This window comes from Pelodiscus sinensis, chromosome 2 (assembly GCF_052426305.1).
Source record: "Pelodiscus sinensis isolate ZL-2025 chromosome 2, ASM5242630v1, whole genome shotgun sequence".
NCBI classification, from domain to species: Eukaryota; Metazoa; Chordata; order Testudines; family Trionychidae; genus Pelodiscus; species Pelodiscus sinensis.
The window spans coordinates 210,167,131-210,193,413 of record NC_143053.1 but is presented as its reverse complement, the minus strand read 5'-3'; the positions used below and the strand labels follow the sequence as shown (position 1 = coordinate 210,193,413).

The following is a 26,283-nucleotide window of genomic DNA, read 5'->3' as shown; positions in this document are numbered from 1 at the left end:
CTGCTCATTGGAAGAAACTCTTAGAGGGAACATTTCCCCAAGCCTCTCTGCCCCTGAGTTAATGTCACACACATTGGGTTAATTCAATTGCAGGATAGTTACATGAGGGGGGTTTGGTGGGGGCCAAACTAATCCCTATTAGTAGGAGGATGGTGGGAGAAGTCCTTAGAGGGGTCACATGACACCTTTTACTTCTGGTTGTGTCCATCTTGCCCTGAGAGTGTTACGTCCAGAGGCCTGGCTAATGGGAGTCAGGGGCGTGGTTAACAGGGGTCAGAGGTGTGGCTAATGGGGGTCAAAGAGTAAATTAAAAAAAAATTCTTTGATGTGAAAAAGTGGGCTGTTCTCAACCCATTTCTCAAGCCCATTTTGATTGCCAGTCTGCCCCTGCCCTGCCTGCTCTGAATAGTGTAATTAGGCTGTGGGGAGTGGAGCTGGGCTGGACTTAGGTGCTTTGTGACCCAAGCTCCCTTCTATGGGCTGGGAGCACTGTTAAGAGCCAAGCTATATGCAGCACTCTTCTTTGGGTCTGAGAGCAGGGCTTGGTTTATGTTGCACTAGGAGCGCTTTAGCAAAGGTGCTTGGGTCATTGCTGAATTGCTATTGTATTTCTTAGCACAATAGTGCACCCACAAACATTATTTCCTTCTTTGTTTAGCAGTTGAAGAACACATTATGTGAAGATCAAGCTACTTGCTCTTTCAACAGATTTTGCACTTGAAGTTCAAACAAAGAGTAATTGTAATGCTCAGGTAACGGAATGACCAGATATTCTGAATGTCCCTCTGTATTTTTATATAGTAGTTATAGCAATATGGCTAAAATAACATTTTAATTCTAAACTTATTATTTTGTATATAACATTTACTCCTGGAGGTATTCTGTGCCACTGTGTAATGCAGAATTTGCACAGAATTCCATGCTCCCCCTGCAAAGAACTGGGACTACTACAGGCTGCTATTCAGAGTAAGTGGTGTACCCAGACCATTGGGGATGAAGGCTCTGCACACTCTCACTGCCTGACTTGATCCTTGTTCTCCCAGGGATATGAGAGGTTCCAGAAGACCCAGCTCCGACAGAGGGTGAAGAAGAGTAAAGGATGTGGGGATGCAGGTGACTGGATTGCTGCTGGGCTCTGGGGGAAGAGAGGCCCAGGTCTGGGCTCTGGAGGTACTCTGTGACTGGGCTCTGGGGCTGCAGGTATTGGGACTCCAGGAGTACCCTCTGGCTGGGCTCTGGGGGAGTTTAGTGGTGATGTCTGGGGCCAGTAGGTGCCCCACAGTTGAGTTCTTGAGGGGAGAGAATTTGATTTAAGTCTCTGTTCCTGGTGGAATCTCGTTGTTGTTACCTGTCAATAAGTATGATACAGATATTGTGAAATAAATTACCAAAATAATTCAAAGTGGAGTGATTATACTGTTTTGACACATATGCCGTTTTTGCAAAATTTTAAAATGTGCACATTTTTAATTTTTTTGTGCAGAATTCCCCCTAAGAGTGAATCTTGCATCTAAAAATGGCCCATCACTAACTAGATTCCCCAGAGATTGAGACAGATTTAATTAACCAATCAGGCTGTGAACAGATGAGCTCAATGGCTAATTATCTTATCAATGAGGATAATTAAAGAGTACAGAAAGGATATGCAAATGGGAGGAGAGTGGCAAACAGAGTCTAGGTTTCTGGATAGTGAGAACATCTCTTCCTAGAGAAAGATCTGAGGACTGAAAAATACTGTAGAGTTGTAGACAGAAGTGTTACAAGGGTATTGTGATGGTTGCTTGGTGATACAAACATAAATAAAAACTAAGAGGTGTTGACAGTCAAGACACATTCAAAACCATTTGAGAGAGCCAAAATCTATTGGTGTGAAGGGCATGCTGAAAAGTTCATGTTTGCAAGGGACATTTTTAGAAGGGAAATGGTGATGATTAAGGAGGCATAGAAATTTCTGGGCTATGTGGTTTAGTTACTGTTTTATTTGTGGGACTGCTGCTTGTTTCTATCTTTATATTATAGGTTGAACCTTTCTGGTCTGGCAGCATCCATGGTCTAGCATGATTTTAGTTAGCCTTATTATGGGTGTGGCAAAGTTTCTCACAGTCCCATAAAGTTTGTTTAAAGCCACCAGTTCAGGCTCTCAGTGTTCTGTGCTGTTATTTAGCTTTAATTTACCCATATATGTCGTCTAAGAGCTCAGTAAGCAGTTAAAATGTTGGTAACACTGCTAGACAATATTGACATCCTGTGGTTTGGCAAATTTTCTGTTTCAGCACTGGTCAGGTCTCAAGGGTGCTGGATCAGAGAAGTTCAACCTGTAGTAGCAGTGTTAGCGATAACTAGAGTATGAGAGTGTAAGTGTCCTTTCTGATTTGCATAAGACTGTAAAGAAATACAAAAGTCACTAACTGATTGAGAACCTGTTCACTGAGTGCTACAGTGAGTATGCCAACATCTACATACATGACTGAACAAAGATCTTTTAATGTGATAGTGTCAAACTTCCTAGATGGAGGACCAAATTCAGTCTTTAGTTATGGTTAGTGGGCTGAGATACATTTCAGTCTACATATTACTTCAGTTGACAGTGAACTGCTACTATTTGTGAGGCTTACACAAGAATTGAGAGTAGAAAGTGATCTTTATGTAATTACTAAACTTTTAGTAAGCAAAAACATGATTGAGATACAAAATAATAAATGGTAGAAAAGTTAAATTGCCCATTTCTATCAATCTGACTTGTTAGACAAGAACAAAGGAACACATTTAGAATAATATAGATATATTTAAACAAAGTAGCATTCAAAACTGAACTAAAACTTGAGAACTTTCACAGATCTTTTAGAAGTGTCATCAGTTTTTGCTATTTTTATTGCAAGTCTCACATGCTTTTCCTAAAGCCCCAGCTCTTGGAGTCATGTAATTACATGAATATCCCAGATTTTATTGAAAAAACACCCCCCCACACACACTTTATAGCCCTAGTAGTTATGAAGAACACCTGAAGATCTAAGACTCAAATCAGAATGTATTTTTTCAAATCTCATGGGTCTTAAATCAGTCTCATAGTTTTGGAGGTCAGATGTATGACATTCCAAGGAAGGGGAGTGGCAACACTGATTTAAACACAGATGTGGATGCGTGGTCATCTGCTCCGGAGGAGGCATCCATTTTCCCATATCAGGATTAGGCAGTGACCAGCATATCCAGCTTTTGTGATTTCACCATGAGTCTCTCAATATTTGGCTTATTAAAATCCCTAGCTCCTGGATGTATGTGATTAGATGAGCTTTCAAACAAGTAAATCTAAAAAGTGTGTGTGTGTGTGTGTGTGTGTGTAAAGAGGATTTCCTTGGAGGGGTAGCAGCTACAGTATTTACTCAACAACTTTAAAATGATTTTTAGCCCTCACAGTTGCTGTGATAAGTTGGAAAACTTGACCTGGGTGCAGTTTGAGAGTTCAGAAACCAATCACAACACGTGGCTAATCATAATCGTGTGTGTGACACACACGCTCGCTCTCTCTGTGTAAGGTGAGGTGATTGGTGACTTTTGAACACGTGGTGTTGCCAGCGCAGTGAGTGAACCGTGGCCCCTCTGCAGCCTCTCCTCCCTGTACTGAAAACACAGATCAGGACGCTGACGCCTGGGCAGCCCCCTCTGCCCCCTCAAATCCGGTCCCGGGCTGCTCCCCGGCAGGGCTAGGGGCAGGCACAGCGGCGCGTCCCAGCTGGGCTCCTGAGCTGCACAAGGGGGCGGGGCAGCCGGGAAGCTGGAGCGGTTTCGCTTTTCGCTAATGCACATGTGCGGCACTGCCGCGCATGCTCAGTGAAGCGAGCCGCCGTCGCAAAGCCCGCCCTGCTCGGTGGCCGGGATCTGCATCCGGGTCGCGGCTTGCGGCTGTGCCCATTGTCTGGGTTACCGGCCCGGACTCCGCCAGCTCCGGGGCCCCGCGCTGAGGAGCCGGAGGGGAGGGAGCCGCGCGCCTGCCGCCGGCGCCCGAGCCCGCCCTCCGCTTCCTTGTCTCGCCGGCCTTAGTGAGTGACTGTCCCGGGGAAGCCGCTTCTCCCCGCACTGCCAAGCTCCGTGCAGCCCCGGCGAGAGGCGTCGGTCTCATCTCTTCCCTCCCACGGTGGGAGGCCTTCCCTACCCGTGAGAGGCATTAGCCCCTCTCTGCCCCCCCCCCGGCTTTCCTTAGCCAATGCCCTTGGTCCCAAGGAGCTATGGGTTTGGGGGCACTGGTCCTGGGGGCTTGCGGGTGCCCCCACAGGAGCTGTGTTAACTCCGAGCCTTTATACATCACGTTTCCTTTCCTCTCTCCACTTGTAGGATGATTTGAGATCCTTGGCTGTAGGAGGGTGCTGTTGTATCTCGTGCTGTTTGAGCTTCCAACTGCACAGCAAAGACGCAAAGCACCTGTATGATCTGCACCGTTTATGTTTAATAATGTTGTTTTCATAGTCGTCTAATAATTGCATGTTTTCTTTCTACAGTGGATCGCAGCTCCAAGAGGAGGCAAGTGAAGCCTTTGGCAGCTTCACTGCTGGAAGCTTTAGATTATGATAGTTCAGATGACAGTGATTTTAAAGTTGGAGATGCTTCAGGTAAACATTTCCCTTCATCTCCCGAGTTCAAAATGATTTTGCATCTTTTATTTTTATCAAATTGTGGCTTTGGGTTTTTTAACTAGTATCTGAAATGGAAGGAAGAGTGGTACTGAAACATTGGAAGACTATACATGGAAATTGTATGGTTTTTGGTCATGTATAGAATATACATGTGTTGAAATGTTGGGACATAAAGCCTAATAATCTGGTTAGCTTGGAATCCTTGCCTTACAGAGAGCACCCAACTAAATTTAGACAGTACATCTGTGAAACACCTGACCCCAGATAGAACTTGAATTTTTTTCCAAGTAAAAATAGATTGCAGACTGATAATAAGTCAGAGTTGCTTTCAAACATTTCACCTTGTGGCTGAAACAAGGACCAGCAGGGAAAATATGAATCTTCTGTACAAGTGCCTTAGTTGTTGCACCTAGTTTTTATTTAGGCTATGTTAGCACTATAGCCTATGTTGGGATGATTTATATCTCTCAGTGTTGTGATCAAATCACCCTGCTGGGTGACATCAGTTATCCTGACATAATCATTCATGTGCACAGTACTATGCTAGCAGGAGAACTTTTTTGGCAAATACAGCTTTTTGCCATTTGTGGTGGTGGATTTTTTTATGCTGACAGGAGCATGTCTCTGGCATAGAGCATCTTCACCAGATGTGCTGTAGCAGTGGAGCTGCATCAGTACAGCTGAGCCACTGCAGTGCTGTATATACAGACCTGGCATTTCCATAACAAAAAACTGTTCTGGAAATACCTTATTCTTTGTAGTGTTGGATTAACATATCAATGTTAGACAGTCATTGCCTTCACAGGACTTTTTTTTTTTTTTTTTTCTTTTCAAAATCAGGTTCTGGGCTGCCTCTTTTTAAACCTGGTACCTGCGAAAAGTAGAAAGGAAAAAAGGAGGGGTGAAAAATCAACTTACACTTATTATAGTAGCACCAGAAAACTCAGTTGGATCAGTGCAGGGAGCTGTATGAACTCAAGATAATATTTCAAAGCATTTACAATTAATATAAAGCCCTATTCCTGCAGTCTAATTCATATGTGAAGACCCTTGTACCTGCTTGGACTCTCTCTCAAAGCCTTAAAGAAGCCCACACACTAAGGCTATGTCTACACTCGTGGCTTCTTGCGTGAGTAATATGCAAATGAGGCTAAGCGTGGAATATCACCAAGCCTCAATTGCATACCTAATGAGCCACCATTTTTTAAAGAGGCTCTTGTGCAAAAAGGAGCGTCTACACTGCTCCTTCTTGTGCAAGAAAAACCCTCTTGCGCAATGCTGTTCTTCCTGTCAAGTAATAGGTGTAACGGCATTGCACAAGAGGGGTTTTCTTGCGCAAGGAGGGGCAGTGTAGACGCTCCTTCTTGCGCAAGAGCCTCTTCTGGAAAAAAGGTGGCTCATTAGGTATGCAAATGAGGCTCGGTGATATTCCACGCTTAGCCTTATTTGCATATTACTGGCGCAAGAAGCCGCAAGTGTAGACATAGCCTAACTGACGTAACAGGAGAAAAAGAAGCTGGAGGTGGGAGGAAGAGGGTTAAAGTGATATTGCCATGTGGATAAACAAGAGGTCTAAAGCCGAAAGGCATCTCTTCCTCTGCTTTAGTCCCAATTTTAAAGATTCCCCTGGGGATTTTCTTGTAGGAAAGAATTGTAGCAGTACCAGAATGAAATGATCTCCATCTTGTAAACTTTATTTTAAGTTTCTTTTGAATTAAAGGTTTTTCATCTTGCAGATAGAACTGCTCTAAAAAGTTGTGAAACTAACTATATTGTCAATTTTCAGTGGCAAGCTAGTCTCTTTTATTCTCTTGCAATAGAAAAGATGGGATTCTTGGGAAAGGGAGCATAGAATGCACACTGAGAGGATCAAAATGTTCTAGGAGGTGATTGGAAAACAGATGCAGAAAGGAAAATACATAATATATTCCTATTTTTATTAATGTTCTCAGATTTAGTAAAAAAAAAAAAAATCAGAAATAAAACTTTCTTCTTAAATTTTTTTTGTTTGGAACCTAAATGCTCCACTTGTATAAAGGCCCATTGACCTATGGATGTTGAACTGGCAGGGATGGAAACTCAATTTGGGACCTGAATAGTTTACAATGGTTTAAGGAGTGAGAGTGGAAATTCCCTCAAGATACAACATAGAAGCCAAAGCAGTTTGGGGTCTCTGACAATGAAAGAAATCCACATGTTCTGTTTTTGAAATATTTTGACCTTTTGTGTGTTTATATTGTTAAATGGCTTTGCTTTAAAACTTCAGAGTTGGTTTGTGTAACTTCAGTTGGGAGTGCTTACTCTGTAAACTGTCAAAAGAAAAAAGTATTTGAAATGAAGTTCTGAATGTTTTGAGAGGAAAAGCTTGCCAGTTCTAAGTTCTACTGTGGCTTCTATCTTTTTAGCATTTTTTTAATAGTAAGTATAGTATAAATGTTTGGATTGCTTCTTGTGTCTCATTAGACAGTAATTGTATACTTGAAAAAGTAGGTCTATGCTCTTTTGTATGTGGTTGTCATGGTGTCTTAAATTTGTGCTGGGCCTAGGTTTTTTTCCTCTTTCGTGTGAAATTGTAAAGGGACTCTGGAATATACAGTTTCTCATAAGAAAGGCACTATTACAGATTGAAGAGTAGATTTTCCTTTAATGTACAACATTGATTCTACAATACATAACACATGGGCACACCTCTATGTTCATGTGGAACCTGGTTGAATTCAATTGTGCTCCATGTGGATCCATCGGTCTGTCTATGTATGGTATGTTGCATGATCAAGCCCTATATATAAAGTACTTTGGATTTAGAATTCTGTGGCTGAATTTCTTGTTTGCAATGGATTCCTTACATGTGTAGATAATCAATAAAAAAGTACATGGAGAACTACCTTAAAATATTGTGCAATATTGCATTTTCTAATAAATGCAGGTATGTTTGACTACTCAGCAAATATGCACTAATGCACATATTTGGATATACCAGTGTACACGTGTACACACACACACACACACACACACACACACAGCAATTTAAATCTTAATTTTTTTAGTAACAACTGAAGTTCTATGGAGGGAAAGTACATTAAATATCAAACGAGAATTTAAATGTACCAAAATTAAGAAATTTAAAAGTTGGGGTTTTCCCTCTGTCTGCCACATTGCATCTGTATGTGAAGGTGTAGAACTTAAAAGCCTGTGGTATAGTATAAAATGCTGAGATGATGCTTACTGTCACATTGAAATCAATTGAAGTGTGTGTTATAGCAAGGGTTTGCAAGATTGGACTCAACTGTTTTAAATAGGTATCCTAACTCTCAAATCTTCTGGAGTCTGTTCTTCTGATGTCCTGCATGTAATCAAGGAACTTCTGAAATTACTCACCTGTTCCTGTGAGAACCCTAGCATGGATAAGATTTCCTTGGGTAGACCTGTTTGTTATAAAAGTATCAGTTAGTTTGGTTTTTGTGCTTTTCTTCGAGTGTAATCAACACAATGGTAAATGATGGAAGCAACTGATACCTTATTTCTAGGATCCTATCTGATTCATGGCCATGAAAATTGTCATAGACCATGAAATCTGGTCTCACCATATGAAATCTGACCATATGAAATCTGGTCTTTTGTGTACCCTTACCTATATTATACCAATGTCCTGGAGGAGACCAACATTTTTCAAATTGGGGATCCTGACCTAAAAGGTGCAGGGGGGGTCGCAAGGCGATATTAAGGGGGTGGTTGTATTGCCACTCTTCTGCAGTGTGACTTTCAGAACTAGGTGGCTAGAGAGTGGCAGCTGCTGACCGAGGGCCCAGTTCTGCAGGCAGCAATGCCGAAGTAAGTATGGCAATACAGGTTGAACGTCTCTGCTCCAGCAATATCTGTAGTTCAGCATGGTTTTAGTTAGACACGTGTCCACTTACCATGGATGTGGCCAAGTTTTCTGCAGTCCCATATAGTTTGTTTAGAGCCACCAGTCCAGGCTCTGTGTTCTGTGCTGTAATTTCGCTCTAACTTACCCGTACATGTGTTCTAAGAATGCTACTAGACAATATCAGTCTCCTGTGCTTTGGCAAATTCTCTGGTTTGGCATTAGTCAGGTCCCAAGTAGGGATGTAAGTGAGTAGTTGAGTTGACTACTTGCTCGCTCCCCCCCCCCCCCCCCGGTTTATGTATCAGTGGCAGCAGGGTGTGTGTGTGTGTGTGTGTGTGTGTGTGTGAGACAACAGGAGCCAGTGCTGGGGGAAGGTGGCTTAAAAGCTGCTGCCTGCCCCCCCAGCTCTGTTTTCACTGTGCTGCCTCCCTCTTTTCTCTCCCCCCGCCCCTGCGCTACTGACTCCATAGTGGGTGGAGGGTAGAGGAGTCTGCAGTGGACCCAGACTTGCTATGAGCGGAGGCTGGTCCAGCAGCAGCTTTTGTTTGCGAGGGGTCCAAGTGGGGAGTTGCCCCCCCTCCCGTTCCCCAAAGACAGGGGCTGCTGTCAGCAAGCAGCCTGTTTGCAGCAGCTGGGGCTGGCTGCTGGACTTGGTGCAAGCTGGATCTGAGCAAATCTGGCTCAGTCTTGGCTTGCGCCAGTCTGGGATCGCTGCAGCTCTGCATTTTAAGTGTGGTAAGAGCTGCCTGGTTCTTACTACATTTAAACTGATGAGCTGTAGCAAGGGTAGCTCCTAGATCAGCACAAGCTGTGACAGAGTACCTTCCCTTATCGACTAATCGTGTAGTTAATGCAAATTGTATTGACTACATGATTAGTCATTTACCCAACTCTTAACATCCTTAATCCCAAGAGTGCTGAACTAGAGAGGTTCAACAAGTGGAGTTCCGCAAGGGTCTGTTTTGGGACCCGTACTGTTCAATATCTTCATCAATGATGTAGATATTGGGATAGAAAGTACGCTTATTAAGTTTGCAGATGATACCAAACTGGGTGGGGTTGCAACTTCTTTGGAGGATAGGGACATAATTCAAAATGACCTTAGCAAGTTAGAGAAATGGTCAGAGGTAAACAGGATGAGGTTTAATCAAGAGAAATGCAAAGTGCTCCACTTAGGAAGGAACAATCAGTTCCATACATACAAGATGGGAAGCGACTGTCTAGGAAGGAGCATGGCGGAAAGGGATCTAGGGGTCATAGTGGACCACAAGTTGAATATGAGTCAACAGTGTGATGCTGTTGCAAAAAAAGCAAATATGATTCTAGGTTGTATCAACAGGTGTGTTGTAAGCAAAACTCGTGAAGTCATTCTGCCGCTCTACTCTGCACTAGTTAGGCCTCAGCTGGAGTACTGTGTTCAGTTCTGGGCGCCACATTTCAAGAAAGATGTGGAGAAATTGGAAAGGGTACAGAGAAGAGCGACAAGAATGATTAAAGGTTTAGAGAACATGACTTATGAAGCCAGGCTTCATGAACTGGGCTTGTTTAGTTTGGAAAAACAAAGATTAAGGGGGGACATGATAGCGGTTTTTAAATATCTAAAAGGGTGTCACAAGGAGGAAGGAGAAAATTTGTTCCTCTTGGTTTCTGAGGACAGGACAAGGAGTAATGGGCTTAAAGTGCAGGAGGGGAGGTTTAGATTGGACATTAGGAAAAAATTCCTAACTGTGAGGGTGGTCAAATATTGGAATAAATTGCCAAGGGAGGTGGTGGAATCTCCCTCTCTGGAGATATTTAAGAACAGGTTAGATAGACATGTCAGGGATGGTGTAGATGGAGCTTGGTCCTGCCTTGAGGTCGGGGGGGCTGGACTTGATGACCTCTCGAGGTCCCTTCCAGTCCTATTATTCTATGATTCTATGATCATCTATACCATACCCTTACTTCTGCATTGCTGGTGGCTCTGCTTTCAGAGTTTGGCTTCCAGGCAGCAGTGGCTATCCTCCAGCTGCCCACCTCTGAAGGTAGCATCAACGGCAGCAATACAAAAGTAAGGTAGCAGTACTGCAAACCTCTCCTCTCCCCTCCCCAACTCATTTTTGAGAGAGGACCCATACAGTTAAAAGAAATGAGATTTTAATATTGAATAGCTGATATTATTGACACTTGTAATTTTTAAAATCCTATGATCATGAAATTCACCAAAATGGACCATGAATTTGGTAGGGTCCTACTTCTTATCTTTAAGGATCCCACTGCTTTTAACTTCCATTCAGTTCAACTGGTCTTGGAATTCATAAACTTCAGTGTAGACATGAAACTAGTTCTCAACTTTAGTGTTGCATTTGTATGGTTACTTTCAATGAACAAAGTAACCTTTTTACACCTCAGATTCTAAGGAGTACTACTTAGAAATAGTATCATTATAGCTAAAGTTGTATATATTCTCTTGTTTATTACAAATAATTTAGAGCAGGGGTGAGGAACCTGGGGGCTGGATGCAGCCTCTAGATTGCCTAGATCCTGCCTCGGGGGTTCAAGGCTCTACCCTAGCATTGGAGAGCCCGCCACTACACCACAGGATTGAAGCACACAATATCTACTAGCCGGGGCCCCCCAGGCTCTGTTGTGCAAGGGAAATGTGGGAAGTGTGTTTCTCCTTCTCAGTGAGGGAGTTTAGTTTTTTCATTTATTTATTTATTTGCTTCTCACTTGTGTGCGATTCTCCAGCCCTGATTTGCAAAGACCTGATCCTGGCTGCAGATGGGCATTACGTGGTCTCATTGCAGAAAAATTAAAAACATTGGTTTAGTTATAATTAAGTTACACGAGAAAGCATTGAGGTTTGTGATTTGGGCTGCTTGCTTTTATGCCATGATGCAAAGTTTCATGTCTTCGGCTGATGTTTTGCAATCCAATAGCATGCAATGAAGATCAGTTTGCTTTGAAAAGCAGTGATACTCTTCTCTTTTACTTTAAATAGGTGCAACCTAAGGATTCTTGATGCCTGGACTAGTGTATCTATTTGTTGCCTGTATAACTTTTGTGTACAGCACCTTTTTAGCCTAGAGCTTTCAAAGCACTTGATAAGCTGTGTGGATATGGAGTTGCTTCTGAGGGATGAACTCTGTATCCATTTGCATCAGCATTGCTGCATAATAAGTGGAGGGAAGAACATGAATGTTTCAGTTGAAACTACAGGTTGAACCTCTCTTATTTGTCACGCTCTGGTCTGGCATGATTTTAGTTAACTGGATGTACACTTATGAGTGTGGCCAAGTTTTCTGTGGTCCCATAAAGTTTGTTTACAGCCACCAGTCCTGGCTCTTGGTATTCTGTGCTACTGTTTAGCTTTAATTTACTCATAAACATCTTTCAAGAGTTCAGTAAACAGTGGAAGTATTGGTAATGCTGCTAGACAATATTGAGCTTCTGTGGTTTGGTAAATTCTCTGGTTTGGCACCAGTCAGGTCACTGAGGGTGCTGGACTAGAGAGATTCAAACTGTATAAAGATAATTTTTAAGTAAGCAGAATGGATTTAGCTATTTTGATTTGATAGCAGGGTTAAAGTGCTTATACCTTTTTACTCAACCTTTTAAAATTTTTCTATTGGCCACCAGCTGTATGTTGTGTTTTTGGCCATTATTTTTATTAAGCATCTGGTATTATGATAGCACCCGAAGCCAGCTCCCCCTGCGTTCTGTCTCCTGCCTGCTGCCTCGCGCTGCTCCCTCTGTATTAGGTGGCTCCACGGGAGCGGGTGTGTACCAGGAGCTAGTTTTTAAGCCTGTCCAAGGTCATTGATTAACCATTTACAAGGTTACACTACCATATCCCTATAGCATATGCTCTTCGTATAAAATGGCTCTCTTGATTATTTAAAAGTAAAATTTGTTAATTGAGAAGTTACATTTTATTGTAAGAAATGTGCCAAACTTCTTATAGGACCCCAGTGTCACTTTTTTTTGTACTTCATGATTTAATAGCAGAATAATACAGATGTTTCACACTCCTCATGTAGCAAAAACTCATTGAAATGTTGTGCATAGAAGTCACTTTGTTCTTTATGCCTTTGTTGAAGAATTTTTAGTTATGTCTTGCTTCAGACTTCCACAAAGAACTGCCCTCTTTTAAAGGCTACCCTCTTCAGTGTGTTCAATGGCATTCAAGCCTCAAGTGACCATTTTATAGAAAGGCATAACTTATCTTTCATATTTATTGTCAGTGGGACTGAGTATACCTTGCTGCTTTCTCACAATTTGGATTGTCACTGTCTTCCTTGAAAGCATCATGACTTCTCTCTCATTCTCTTCCCTCCCCCCCCCACCCCGTTTAATTAGCTAAATGGTTAAACTTAAACAAGATTTTTACATCCCTAGCTTTAGCTAATAATCATGTGTACTGTGGGATTCTCTGCATCTTGTCTCCTCCATACATAACCTTGCTAGTTCCACTGTCTGGGCTGTATATGACTATGAATGTATGTGCAGGAATTGCTGGTTGGTAATTAATAAAATGCTTTAGTCACTGTTATCTGGTAAGTGGGGTGATTTAAGGGCAGATGCATTTTTTACGTGCCAGTAAAGCAATTCTCTAACGTATGGTTCAAAAAATGCATGGTGAAGTTAGAGGTGTGTTTCTTTTGGCACTTGTTGGAGGTGATCAGTACAGTTTAGTGGTAGAACTGAACAACCTGGAAAATTTCAATCCTTGGTTCACAGAATAATATGCATATCACAGAAGCCCTTGTCTCATTGAGCGCATGTATGGTGAGGAACAGAACTTTTACTGTTTTCTAGCAAATTGCTCCAAATAAGACAATTTCTTCATTTCTCTTAAAATAAATATTCCAAATGAAAACTAGTTAAAAAAAAAATGTTACTAAGAGAAACACGCAAGCCATGAAGTTTATACATCTTTAAATGCATCACAGTAATCATTAATTACATTTTCACATGCTCTTTTCCATATAACTCCAACTTCATTTATTTGCACATTGAATAGAGAGAGAAGTCCAGAACTGATGAATTGTCCATTGTGCATATTGGACTTCATGTAGTGAATGAGTCAAGAGACTTCTAACTGAAGAAAAATAATGGAGTGATGATAATTCAGACTTGCATATTGTCCAAACTATGTACTGAATGAAACCGAGGTCTTGTAGGGTAAAAGTAGTAAGTTTTTAATCTGACCGTTGTTTACTGTGTGTGTGTGTGTGTGTATGTGTATGTGTGTGTATATATATATATATATATATATATATATATATATATATATATATATATATATATATATATATATATATATATATAGATATGGCAAGTGGCAGAGTTAAGTTTATATGAACAAACTCAACTTTGGCACTTCTTGACTTTTGAATACTTCATTTTGTAACTTTAATATACTTTAAATGGAGTGTTTTGTATTGAGTATCTGTTTTATATAAAGTTAATTTTCAAGGTTTAGAAAGTAACTAATTTTTTTAATAAGTGTACTTATTCATGCTTTATGTAGTCACCACTTGATATTTTCTGTCCCATAGTACTGCTTATTGGTAATATGAGCTGTGATGCAAAGGGGAATTTAATGGTGTCATTTAATATATTTTAGTCCTTTTTGTCACTTCAAAGTACACTCATTCAACAGATTCAGTACTACATGAAGTAGCGATATTTGGACACCAACTGCAACATAGGTTGGATGCCTAATAAGGGAACAACATACATCAATATGTAACTTTAACAACTTGTTACTTCAACAGCTTTGGGGTTTTTTGGGTACATTTGTGTTGGAACACTTTTTTTAAATTTTCATATGCTCAACAGATTCTGAAGGAAGTGGTCGTGGGAGTGAAGATGCATCGAAGGACAGTGGTGAAGGTTCCTGTAGTGAATCAGAAGAAAATGTCTTGGAGGAAGAATTGGCAGAAGTGAAAGTAGAGGAAGATCAGCAATCCAAACCTTCCACTGGAGAAGCAATGCCTACAACAGAAAAAGATGTGATTAAGACTGAAAATAAAGAACAGGAGGAGGAAGATGAGAAGCCAAAAAAGAAAAAAGAAAAAGAGAAAGAAAAAGCAACTGAATCTGATGCTGCTGCTGCTGCTGCTGCTGCTCCTGCTGCTGATGAGCAAGCAAATGAACCGAAAAAGTGGAATTTGCGTAGGAACCGACCTCTGCTGGATTTTGTATCAATGGAAGAACTAAATGATATGGATGATTATGACAGTGAGGATGACAACGACTGGCGACCTACTGCTGGGAAGAAGAAAGGAAAAACTGCACTGCGGAAAGAGGGAAGTGATGGAGACAACGAGGAGGATGAAGATGATGGAAGTGGTAGTGATGAGGAAGACAATGATGAGGAAGGCAATGAGGACAACAGCAGCACTGCTAGTGATGGTGGATCCAAGAAGAAGAAAAATAAAGTTCTTAGCAGGACTAGTGCTGATGATGAAGAACTGACAAATGATAGCCTGGCTCTTTCACAAAGCAAGAGCAATGAGGTAGAGCAACCAACTTTCTATAATATGTCTGAAAAATGGAAAGTATTCTGCAGTGCTATTTTTTTCTAAATTACTCATTGAAGTTAGACTGACTGGAATCCTATTTACAGTGTTTGATTTTTTTTTTTTTCCCTTAAAAAAAAAAAAAAAAAAAGCTCCAGAGCTATGCTGACTGGGTACTACATGTGAAATAAATTTGCTTGTGCTATAAGGGCCAATCAGTGCCCATTTAAGTCAATGAAACTCTTTTCATTGGCTTCAGTGGCCTTTGTATCAGCTTCATAGCAAGAAGGTCTATAGTGTGAATTAACTTCTGCTAATGATCAGTTTAGTTTTGTTATACAGGCAGTCCCCGGGTTACGTACAAAATAGGGACTGTAGGTTTGTTCTTAAGTTGAATTTGTATGTAAGTCGGAACTGGTACATATTGTAGGGGAAACTCTAGCCAAACATTTCTCCAGAGCTCAGTTTTATTCTCCCACACCTCACTTCCCTCAGTCCTTTATTCTCAAGCTGAGGTGTCTGCTGAGAAAAGCCGCTCCGCGTCTCCCTGGTCTGCTGGGGGGGAGCAGCTAGTGCGGGGTTGCCTCACCCCGTTTGTAAGTAGGGATCCGATGCAAGTCGGATCCATGTAACCCGGGGACTGCCTGTAACGTGCTTTATTAAACAGAAAGCAACACTAAAGCCATGTAAGAGCTTTGACATGTCCTAACAAATGCAAGAAAAAAAAGCAAGTGTTCTTGTCCAGTCCCTCATTGCAACAAATGTCGTAGAAAGCAAACATTACATTCACTGTTCGAAAGCTCTTCATAGAAAAACATGTACTCAGATGCAGGCTAAGCTAGAGTGAACATTATCTCTAACAAGCTATTTATCTGTTGTATGCTCTATTTTTTAATCACACCAAAAGGTACCATGGGTAACAATTAAGTGCATTGAATCATTGTGATTACAGAATGCAAATATTATGTATTAAGTTCCCAATGTTGTAATCTTCCTAATTTCTGTTGCCTTAAATAGGTGTAGCATTATTCTACTGAGTTGTTAAGATTCTTGACTTAATACATCATAGTTGCAAAATTTTATAAAAATCACTGTAAAGATTATTGACTTTTTGCAGGTAATCATAGTGTTGATACAATAGAATGTAATTTATGGATAAATTATAATTATACTGAATTACTTAGAGAATTGTTTCATTTAAAGGATATTTCCTGATGACTAATTTGTGCTGATTTTACTTTTAACACCCCCAATTGTGAGATTAGAGTTGAGTATTTTGAAATTTCTGTGTTTAAACTTTAATGAGAGACCACTTTAATGAATAAATCCATTACATTGGATATCAGTTGTGCATTTTGGTGCTAGTAACTGAGAGTAAAAAACCTTGAGAATTATATCCCTTATGTTTTGCTTTTATCAAATTCATGTACTGTTTATAACATTAAACCAGTACAGTTGTTTACATTTGGAAACTTTTGATATTGTGTACATTATATGCTTTATATGCCTGTTGTGACCTTACAAGGGATGGTTAGATTTTATAGTGTTAGCATCCTAATTACTTCTTGGATAAATGTGTCATTTTGAACTTCAGAGCAGGTAAAGTTAATCCTGATGCCGTACAATAGTTAGTGACATTGCAGGCCTATTTTACCTTGATCTTTAAGGAACTCTTAAAGTGAGAGTGGTCCACTTTCTTTCCTTTATTCTTTATATCATTTTCTAATTTTAAACTACCACTATACCTTTATCCCTGCCTTCTAGCTGAGACTCAAAAGTACTTCACAGATAGATGAAGCTTCACAGCACATCTGAGGCAGGTTAGCGTTGCTACAGTATAATCCCATATAACAGATGGGGAAATTGAAGGACAGAGCGATTAAGGTCTTAATCCTTGATATGTCCTGAGCCCCCACTGACGTGAATAATAATTATGGGTATTTAGCACCTTAATGGATTGATTCTTAAGTGACTTCACTACAGTCTCTGCCAGAAGTCAGAGTCAGAATTAAAACCCAGATCTCCTAGCTTTAAACACTGGGCTTTAATAAAACCATTTCCTCCTACCTTTCAGAAGGAACTATCACAATTGATTAAAAACTGTCCTAACACTGTTTAAGAACTGATTTTTTTTATTAAGCTATTTTTGTTTAGATCTGGTTTTCCTTCAGTACAAACCAAGGTACTGTAATTGAATCTCTAAAACTGAAAATTGGCTTAATGAACTATAATTTTTTTAAAATCTAGTTTTAACTTCTAGGTTAACAGCATATAACTCAAATTTCATTTTATGGGATTTGAAACAGCAAGCCTTCAAAGTGCTGCTGGCAGCATCACTATTATAATTTTTCACACTTAATAAAAGTGGTTCCTCTCAAGCCCAGTAGAATCTCATTACAATGCACAAGCTAAAGTCCTTTGTAATACAGATGTTACTGTGCTTGATGTAGGAAAGGACGGAGTATCTAAGCAACTGTGTAGGCAGTTAATATTGAGGTCTTTAATAAGGTTTAGTTTTTTTCTCTTTAAAGTCTTTTTGCTCAGTTTATTTTTTTACGCTTTCATTTTGCAAAGATAGAATTCAAGGACAGACTATGTTATACTTGATTCTGTGTTGTAATGAAGTACCTCTATAATGTTCTACTGTATTAAGCTTACATTGTCGCAACTTGTGTCAAGCATCATTAGTAGATAAATGATACTCTTCAATTTTATAATTGCTAGTGCTTTAAGGAGTTCTTTTCTTCCCCAATGAGGCCCTCTGCAATTCCCATTAAATCTATTTGGATATACATGTGCATAGATTGTGAAACTTAATACTTCTTACAAAAGTCCATATTATTTGTATGGTGAGTTAAATGGTGATGAGAATGAAATCCATCCATTTACCTTGAAGATGTAGGATTTGAGTTGGAACAGTGGTTCTTGACCCGTATAGGGATTCTTGGCCACTAAATACATCATACTAGAGAATCTGAGCCCCCTTACAAAACCTAATCTTGATGTTGAATTTGGTATCCTTGCAGCATTGGCTCATTCCTCTACCTTATCTGTTTCTCATACATATTTTCTCCATGCAAGTGAGGTAATATCAGTGTTTACATAGTACAGTTTTTTATTCATTTAGATAAAAACTTTAGTCAGAAGTTTTATAAATTGTCTTTTAGTTAGACAAATGTCAGTGTTTAGAGAACTACAAATCAGACCCAGTTTTAGACTTTTTTTCCAGTTAAGACCATCAAAATAAGAGCCTGTGGCACTGGCTGAAAATTCTGGCTTTCTATAGAGTTCTTAGAATGTTAAGGGAAGTGATTATTCCCCTTTATTCAGCACTGGTGTGGCAACATCTGGAGTATTATGTCCATTTCTGGCTCCCCCTCCCCCCTTTTTACAGAAAGGATGTGGACGCATTGGAGAAGATCCAGTGGAGGGCAACAAGTGATTAGGGGGCTGGAGCATATGACTTAGGGTGCATCTACACTGCACTGTTATTTCGAGAACTAGTGTTCTTCCAGAATAACTATGAGCATCTACACAGCAGTTCCATTATTTCAAAATAATTTTGAAATCTGTAAACTTCATTCCACGAGAAATAACGCCTCTTCCGAAATAGCTGTTTCAAAATAAGGCATGTGTAGATGGTCCACTTCTGCTATTTTGAAATAGCTGTCACCAGGGCCATTCCTCCTGGGGCTCTAAATCGAGATAGCACATCTACGTTAGAGACACCTGCTCAGACTAATTGAGGCAGTGTAGATGTGCTATTTTGGAATAACTATTCCAGAATAGTTTATTTCAAAATAACTCTGCAGTGTAGACATCCCCTCATTTGTCTCTTCTGTAGACTAAATAAGACAAAAATCCCTCAGACTCTGAGGGTGTAGTTTGATAGCAGCCTTCAGTACCTGAAAGCGGGGCGGGGGAGGGGATGGTTCCAAAAGAGGATGGATGTAAAGAGGCTGGTCTCAGTGGTGACTCACAGAATGAGGAGCAATGGTCTCAAGTTGTAGTGGGGGAGGTCTAGGTTGGATATTAGGGAAAAAAACTATTTCACTAAGAGGGTGGTAAAGCACTGGATTGGATTACCTGCGGAGGTGGTGGAGACTCCATCTCTAGGGGTTTCTAAATCCTGGCTTGACAAAGCCCTGGCTGGGATGATTTAGTTGGGATTGTTCCTTCTTTTAGTAGGGAGTTGGACTAAATGACCTCCTGAGGTCTCCTCCAACCCTATGATTCTGTGAAGCTGCATACCTAGTTTGGTAGTTCTTGCTCTTACTGTTAGGAGGAGTTTTTTGGACGGACGGCTGGCCAGCCTCGCTCACTCATAGACAAACTCTTTCAGATTTAGCAGATTATACTGGCAGAGAAATGTTCAATTCATTAGTTTTATAAAGTGCTGGCTTTTTAAAACCTTATTTTAAAAGAAGGGGGAAATCCTTGCTAATCCTGAATCTATGTAATATGAGGAAAACTTTATTTCCTGTTCTTCCCTTATGCAAACATGACACTGTATATTATTTTTATAATTTCTCTTATTCCTAGACTTTTCCACATTATCTCAAGGCTCATGCCCTCTTGATTAAGAGGGTAATGGAAAATATACTCAGTGACATCAGCGCATAAAGTTTATTAGCTTGCCTTCATCTTGTTACCCTCTCTTCTACCAAATTTTTTGTGAGCATCTTTAAACTCAGGACAATAGCTGCAAGCAGTCTGGGTAGAACTACTTGCTCCTTACTTAGATACCTGAAGAGATTGCCCATGTTATGAATGGGCTTTTAAATATGTAATGACTACCTGCATTTTTTATTTGTTTGGATGTTTGACATGAATATATAGCTTGTGCCAGATTAATAGCTCTGGAATTGGGAATCTTCTGTAAATAGAAAAAGTAGTAGCAGCAGTACAAACTTTCCCTGTGCCTCAAACTTTGTGTACCTCATACCTGAATCTGTGTCCACATTTTGGAATTGGAAGCTCATTTGTTCTGTCAGGTTCTTTGACCTGTTGGATCAGGATGTCATTTGTGTTGTGTAGTGGAACAAGACTGAGATCTGCAAACATTCCATGTAGGCTACTGAACAGCTATCCTAAAGCAAATTAGAAGTGACAAGAACTCTGCAGTATTGATCTGAGATTGTGGATTTAGCTCTAATTTTCTTAAAGTTCAGAACAATAGAACCAAATCAACATTTTCTCCATATTCTGCTGACATACACACCTATTAAATTGTTTTATTCCTAGTTCTAAGGTGCTGTATGAGATGTTTTAATCTATAACCTAGGCACATCTTTTGCTTAACATAGAAAGGATGGCTGTAAATGCCATGTTAGAAACATGTTTCCTTGAGGTTTTTGGAAAATTCACTAAAATGTTGAGGGAGCTAGACATATTACGCAGGCTTTCAGATCATCAGTTTGGTCCTGACCTCACTTTTCTTGGTGTTTGAGTACTAGAAATTAAAAAAAAAAAAGTACAGCTTTCATTATCTTTTGTAGAGAAGGCTATTTATGTGCATTTATTATATTGTAATGAAAACATAGCAGAATAACTTCCTGTTAATTTAATTCCTCTAATTCAACAGACTAATGGCCGTCAGGGAGGTGAGGGGACTTAAGGTTCTGCATAAACTTTTATCACCACATTGTTGTTGTTAACTGTATTCCTGCATATTGCAACTAGAAACATTTTTTGTTCTTATGAAAATTTGTGAAGTGAAAATATCATGAGGCCCACATCATCTGGAAACTAATTGCCTCTGCATCTGGGAAATGTTGACTACTCATGTTATTCTCTGTCTAGTACTGTATTGCTGCCAATTATGAGCTAAGTGATTGATCAGATCCAAGGATCGCATACGATTTTTTCTTCAGAGCCAATTGGGCATCAGATTTATTTTCTCAAACTGTTGTCCATGGGCCACAAGTTATCTATGGAGCGTTTCCTGGTGATGACAGAACACAAAGCATGGAGAGCAGTGCTGTGTGAGATTTTAGAGACTGTGGGTAATAGTTCACATGAGGATTGGAGAACCACTGACGTAAGGGGTGCAAGTATTCATTCTTTAAAATCTACTTTTATTAGGGAATATCTTGTCATTGTTACATGGTCAGGGTATTCAGAATGAGGATATAGCTACTTTATCACAATCATACATAAGGGATTTGGAGGAAATGGGTTGTTTGAAAAGGATAATTTCTACTCCACCCATTTTATATACTGCTGTGGCTTATGGTGCAGCAGGAAAAAATTCTGCCATATGCTAGGAATTCTAATAGTAGCAGTGCAGTGTCAAATATGGATTGGTAGTTTTAGGGCAAAGGTTATTACAAATGCTTCTTTAATCAGCTATGTTTTTATTTACTGGTGCATCTGGTGCCTCACTTCTCCATTTTTGTTAAGACTTTTATTGGTGAAGCCACTCCTTAAAAACAGAAAACTGGGGTGGGTAGATGGGTGAAGAATTCTAATACAGTACAGATGCACATTTCTACAGCTCAGAAACACATTGATCAATTTGAGGACAATCTTAAATCCATTCTAAATAGTATTCATTTTAATACCTTGAAAGGTTGAAAATACCCAGAACTTATCCTTAATTATTTTATGTCTGAATGATATAAACTGTTCTCATGAGAGAAATTCCTAATTAAATTATATAAAATTATATAAATTTCACTTTATATACGGTGTTTCACTGTGGAGAATTCTAAAGTACTTTATAGCTATATACGTGATTGCAAACCCTTATGTTTGTAGTCAAAAGGTGAGATGTGTATGTGTTTAAAAAATTGTATGTAAAAGTAACATAATACTTGTGTGGGTTTTTGCAAAGTTATAGACTCTGACAAAGTGAAGCAACTTTTTTTTAAGTTAGCTGGACTCCCAAAACATACTTTCAACATTTAAAAACTTCGTTACAAGAATTATATTTTCTGATTACCCTCTGTTCAAGAACACCAACAGATTAAATCAGGTTGGTCAATAAGGCTGCTGGAAGGGAGACCTGCTATAAGTAGATCTTATAGGCCCGCTTAAGGCTTGTGTGCTGCAGGCATCATTAAGATTCTTAAATGATGGATGGCAGAGTTGCACTAGGGAGTCATATGATTATAATGGAGAGGAAGACCCCCCCCCTTATTATACAGATGGGAAACTAAGCACTTGAAAGTTTGTACATGGTTTTTATATTTATAAAATTACAGGGCATCAGACGTTTTATCCTTAAGTATCTAATTTTTTTGTTTACACTGGATAAATATCTGTTTTTAATATAGGTTGAACCTCTTTAATCCAGAACTCTCTCATCCAGAAACATCTGTTGTCCAAGTGATTTTAGTTAGTCAGCTGTCCACTTTCCATAGGTGTGGCCAAGCTTCCGACAATTCTATAAAGTTTACAGTCACCAGTCCTTGCTTACGGTGTTCTGTGTATTGCTTAGCTGTATTTTATCCCAAATGTCCTCTAACAGCACAGTAAGCAGTGGAAGTGCTGGTAATGCTGCTAGAAAATATTGACCTCCTGTGGTCCAGAAAATTGTCCTGTTCAGAATTGGTCAGGTCCCAAGGGTTCCGGACTATAGAGGTTTCAGCCTGTAGCAATAAATAATTCCAGTGTGATTCCAAGTATAATCAGTACATCTTAATTTTCAATGCTAGGACTCGCTGATCCTTGAAAAGTCTCAAAACTGGACCTCCCAGAAAATGGACCATATTCTGATTTGCTGTGTTTGTCTTGGGGATAACAGTGAAGATGCTGATGAAATAATCCAGTGTGACAATTGTGGCATAACTGTGCATGAAGGTAATTTTATGCTCTTTATCATATGTTGTAATGGGAAAAGAAAAGATTAAAGGCAAAGTTTACTACTTTATGAAGACAGTAAACTGTCTTGTCTGACAGATGAATCTCCCCCAAAAAACTGGTGTTAAATTATTTGTATTCCTCTGAGAACAACGGTGGTAGCTATTTTTTTCCTTAGGTAAACGTGTTTTTACAGAAGAAAATTTCAGAGAATATGGGATAAGCTGTAAGAGCTTTTAATGTAAATCCAATTTGAAAACATTAAAATGCAGGATATTTTTCAGGACTTATTTTGGGGAGTTCAGCTAAAATTTAAATCTACTAATGTAGTGGTCCTTCAAACTAGGGAATAAGGTCTTGGCTGTAAGAATTTACTTCTGGGGGATTCTGCGTGACTGTATGCCCTCAGAAAACACTTTCCTGCAGAAAACAGCAGGGAAACAAAGGGAAATTTTGCAAGATGAATGAAGTGCGGAGACAACTGCGGGTGCAATTTTGGAGAAGGAGGATTGGCCCCCAAACAAAGGCCTGAGGCATGTGGGGGAATATGAGTTATGTGCAACTGCTTCCTCCTCCCCTCCCCATTTTTGTATTCTGCTGAAGGAAGCTGTCTCTCTTCCACTGAGAGTCTGCAGCTGAACACTCTGTATGCTGGGAGCCTTGCCGCTTTTTGTGCAACAGTGAGTGTCTGCATGGGACTGGGTAAGGGAAGGTTGGGGAAAATCAGGGAACAGAGAGGTGAGATGGGGAAGGAAGTGGTGTGGAATAGGGCATGGGGAGGGAAATGAATAAGAGGAATGGGGTGGACAAGAAAAGAGAATAGAGAAATGACAGTGGGGGAGGAATGGGAGCTCATCATGAAGTGTTGCCTGAGCACCAGTTGGGGCTCCTCCATTGAGCAGGCCCATTGAACTCTCACCCTGACAAGCTCTACCCTCCCCTAAATCTGGCCTTTTGTGATGACCCCCTGTAATGGGGCGGGCACTCACATCTCAAGAGCTTCCGCCTTTGGCTGAGTGCATGTGCCTGCACACAATCTCCGTGTAAGCCTTCTTTGGCAACTCAAGCCATCTGGCTGAGTAACTCTCCCACCTCCACCCTCATGTGCAATCCAAACAAACCCTTTCAGGGTATACATTTAACAGGGACCCATCTGTGTGTCCAGTCTGTAATGTCTGAGTCTGTTTCCCTCAGTCTGTTCCCCACTCTGGTAGAGAGTCGTGTCCCCAGGACTGCTTCCCCTTTTGGAGGTAGTGTACTCAATAGGGTTGTAAAGGAGTAGTGAACAGGATAGTCAACTAGTCACTCCCCCTTGCCCTCTGTTGCTGACTCTCAGACAGAGGCAGCAAGGGGGGAGAAAAAGGGGATACATAAAAGCGGCAGTGCCGCACGGAGCCTGGGATCAGCTGGGGAGTCCCCAGCTGATTCTGGGCTCCAAGTGATGCTGCTGCTTTGAAATGCTGTGCGGAGCCTGGGATCAGTTGGGCCCAGCTGATCCCAGGTTCAGTGTGGCATTGCCACTTTGAAATGCCAGGTGCAGCCCGGATCAGCTGGGGACTCCTCAGCTGACACCAGGCATCGTGTGGAACTTCAAAGCAGCTTGGAGCCTGGGATCAGTGCGGAGTGCCAGCTTTGAAATATACAAGGGTCCCCAGCGGGGGCTCTTGTGCATATCAAAGAGGAAGTGCCTGCATGGAGCCCAGAGTCAGCGGGACTTCCATGTGGCGTTCCAACTTTGAAATGCACAAGAGCCCCCTTCTGGGGCTCTTGTATATTTCAAAGGTGGAAAATGGAAGTGCTTATTGACTAATCCAGTGTGTGTCAACCTTTTTATAAAGTAAGTACCCCCAGTGCCTACAGTTTTCAGAACCAGTTTTTTTTTTCTACCATTGCAACACATTTGTTTAAACAACTTAATCATAGCCGGGCAGGCAATGAAATTTTTGGATGTAAAAGGTACAAAAATAATAAAGTGCTGTAAAACTTAAATTCAGTTTTCTCCAAATTTCAGTTGCATTGAGGTACCCCCAGACTTCTTTTGAGTATCCCTAAAGGTACTCGTACCACTGGTTGAGAAACACTGGACTAGTCGATGGCAATTCCATCGACTACTCGAATAGCAAAATTAATCGCTAGTTAACATCCTTAGTCCTCACCCTTCCCTTGGGGCTTTATCTATAAGTCCTAACTTAGTCCAGTGGTCTTTAATAGATCTCTGCACAGAGCTCTCCATGGTGCTGCTGCTGTCAGCCAGCCAATCTTCAAGTCTTCCCAGTTTGAGGTCTCCAGAGGAAATGAACTACCTCTGGTCCTGCAGCTCCTTCTAATAGAGCCGATTGGCTGCCTGGAAGCACTCTACCTTGCCTGGAGGACCTCTCTGGGCCGCCTTCTAGTACTGGTTGTGGCAAAGCCGCAAGTCTCCAGCATGGGTCTAGTCCGTCCCATCACACCCTCCTAGACTTTGACCTCACTGATTCCAAATCAACTGCACCTGAATTCTATTCCATCAAGCCTGCTCACTCAGCACCCAGATCCTACCTCTGACCTCCCAGTGCTAGAACGTCCCCCCCCCCCCACTGAACCCAAAGAGCGTTCAACTAGATCCACTGCAGTTTCATGTTGCCCCTATACCCAGAACCCTCTAGTGAATGCCTCTGCATCCAGAGCTCCCACACCTGATGCACCTAGCCCCTTCCCTCCCCCTGCCCCCATTTGGATCCTACTGTGCTAAGGTATACGTGGCTCAGAGGTACTTCTGAGGCAGGCCCAGCCTTTGTGCTGTGTCATGGTCAGGTGCAGCCTTGCTGCTGAGTCCTTGTACCAGGGAAGGCGGAGGCTTCTGGGTGATTTCCCAGCTCAGTGCAGTCAATGCCTGTGCTCCTTAAGCCACATTTATTAGACAAACACAATTTGAAGAATTTTTAACTTTTTGGTGTGGAATTCTCTCAGGAGTAAAGAATTCTAAGTGCAAAATTTGCAGTGGTGCAAAGTGGACTGACTGCCAATGAGGTCCTAAAAGTGCGTGGAACTGAATGGGAAAGGATATGGTCAGGGTAGTTGAGTTCATGTGAAAGTTAGATACTTGTTAAATATAGTATGTATATTGAGAATAAGAGGTCGAATTCAGGAGGAAAATCAGGCTATTTGGAAGAAAAAATTCAGTTCTTCATTTGGTAATTTCAGAAAGTCCTCACTGAGTAGTATTGTGTATGTAGAAGGCCTCTTGTAACACTGCAGAAAGTGATAATGGAGCTATGGGGAGTGGTCTTACAGGTACAATTAGGTAGAATTTTCAGTATGTAGTAGTAGATTGATAGTTACCTTTTATATGAACACTTTACTTTGAGCATGGATTTATTAAAATATGTAAAGAAATTCATTATGGAAATATTGTCTTGGCTATTTTGTTATGTATCTCTTCCAAGCAAGATAGAACTTACTGGGACCCTTAACTCAAAAGCCAAGCAGGTCTGTT

The 26,283-nt window shown here is 40.7% G+C and overlaps 1 protein-coding gene across 1 annotated transcript in view; it reads left to right on the top strand.

The window, feature by feature from the left end:
• PHF14 (PHD finger protein 14) overlaps window positions 1-26,283 on the top strand; it is a 319,743-nt gene that overhangs the window by 37 nt on the left and 293,423 nt on the right. Inside the window, exons 2-6 of the mRNA XM_089776015.1 lie at window positions 684-752; window positions 1,044-1,113; window positions 4,494-4,604; window positions 14,323-15,002; window positions 22,664-22,808. Of these exons, the coding sequence (XP_089632141.1) occupies window positions 684-752; window positions 1,044-1,113; window positions 4,494-4,604; window positions 14,323-15,002; window positions 22,664-22,808 (1,075 nt within the window). The remainder of the gene's footprint in view (window positions 1-683; window positions 753-1,043; window positions 1,114-4,493; window positions 4,605-14,322; window positions 15,003-22,663; window positions 22,809-26,283) is intronic.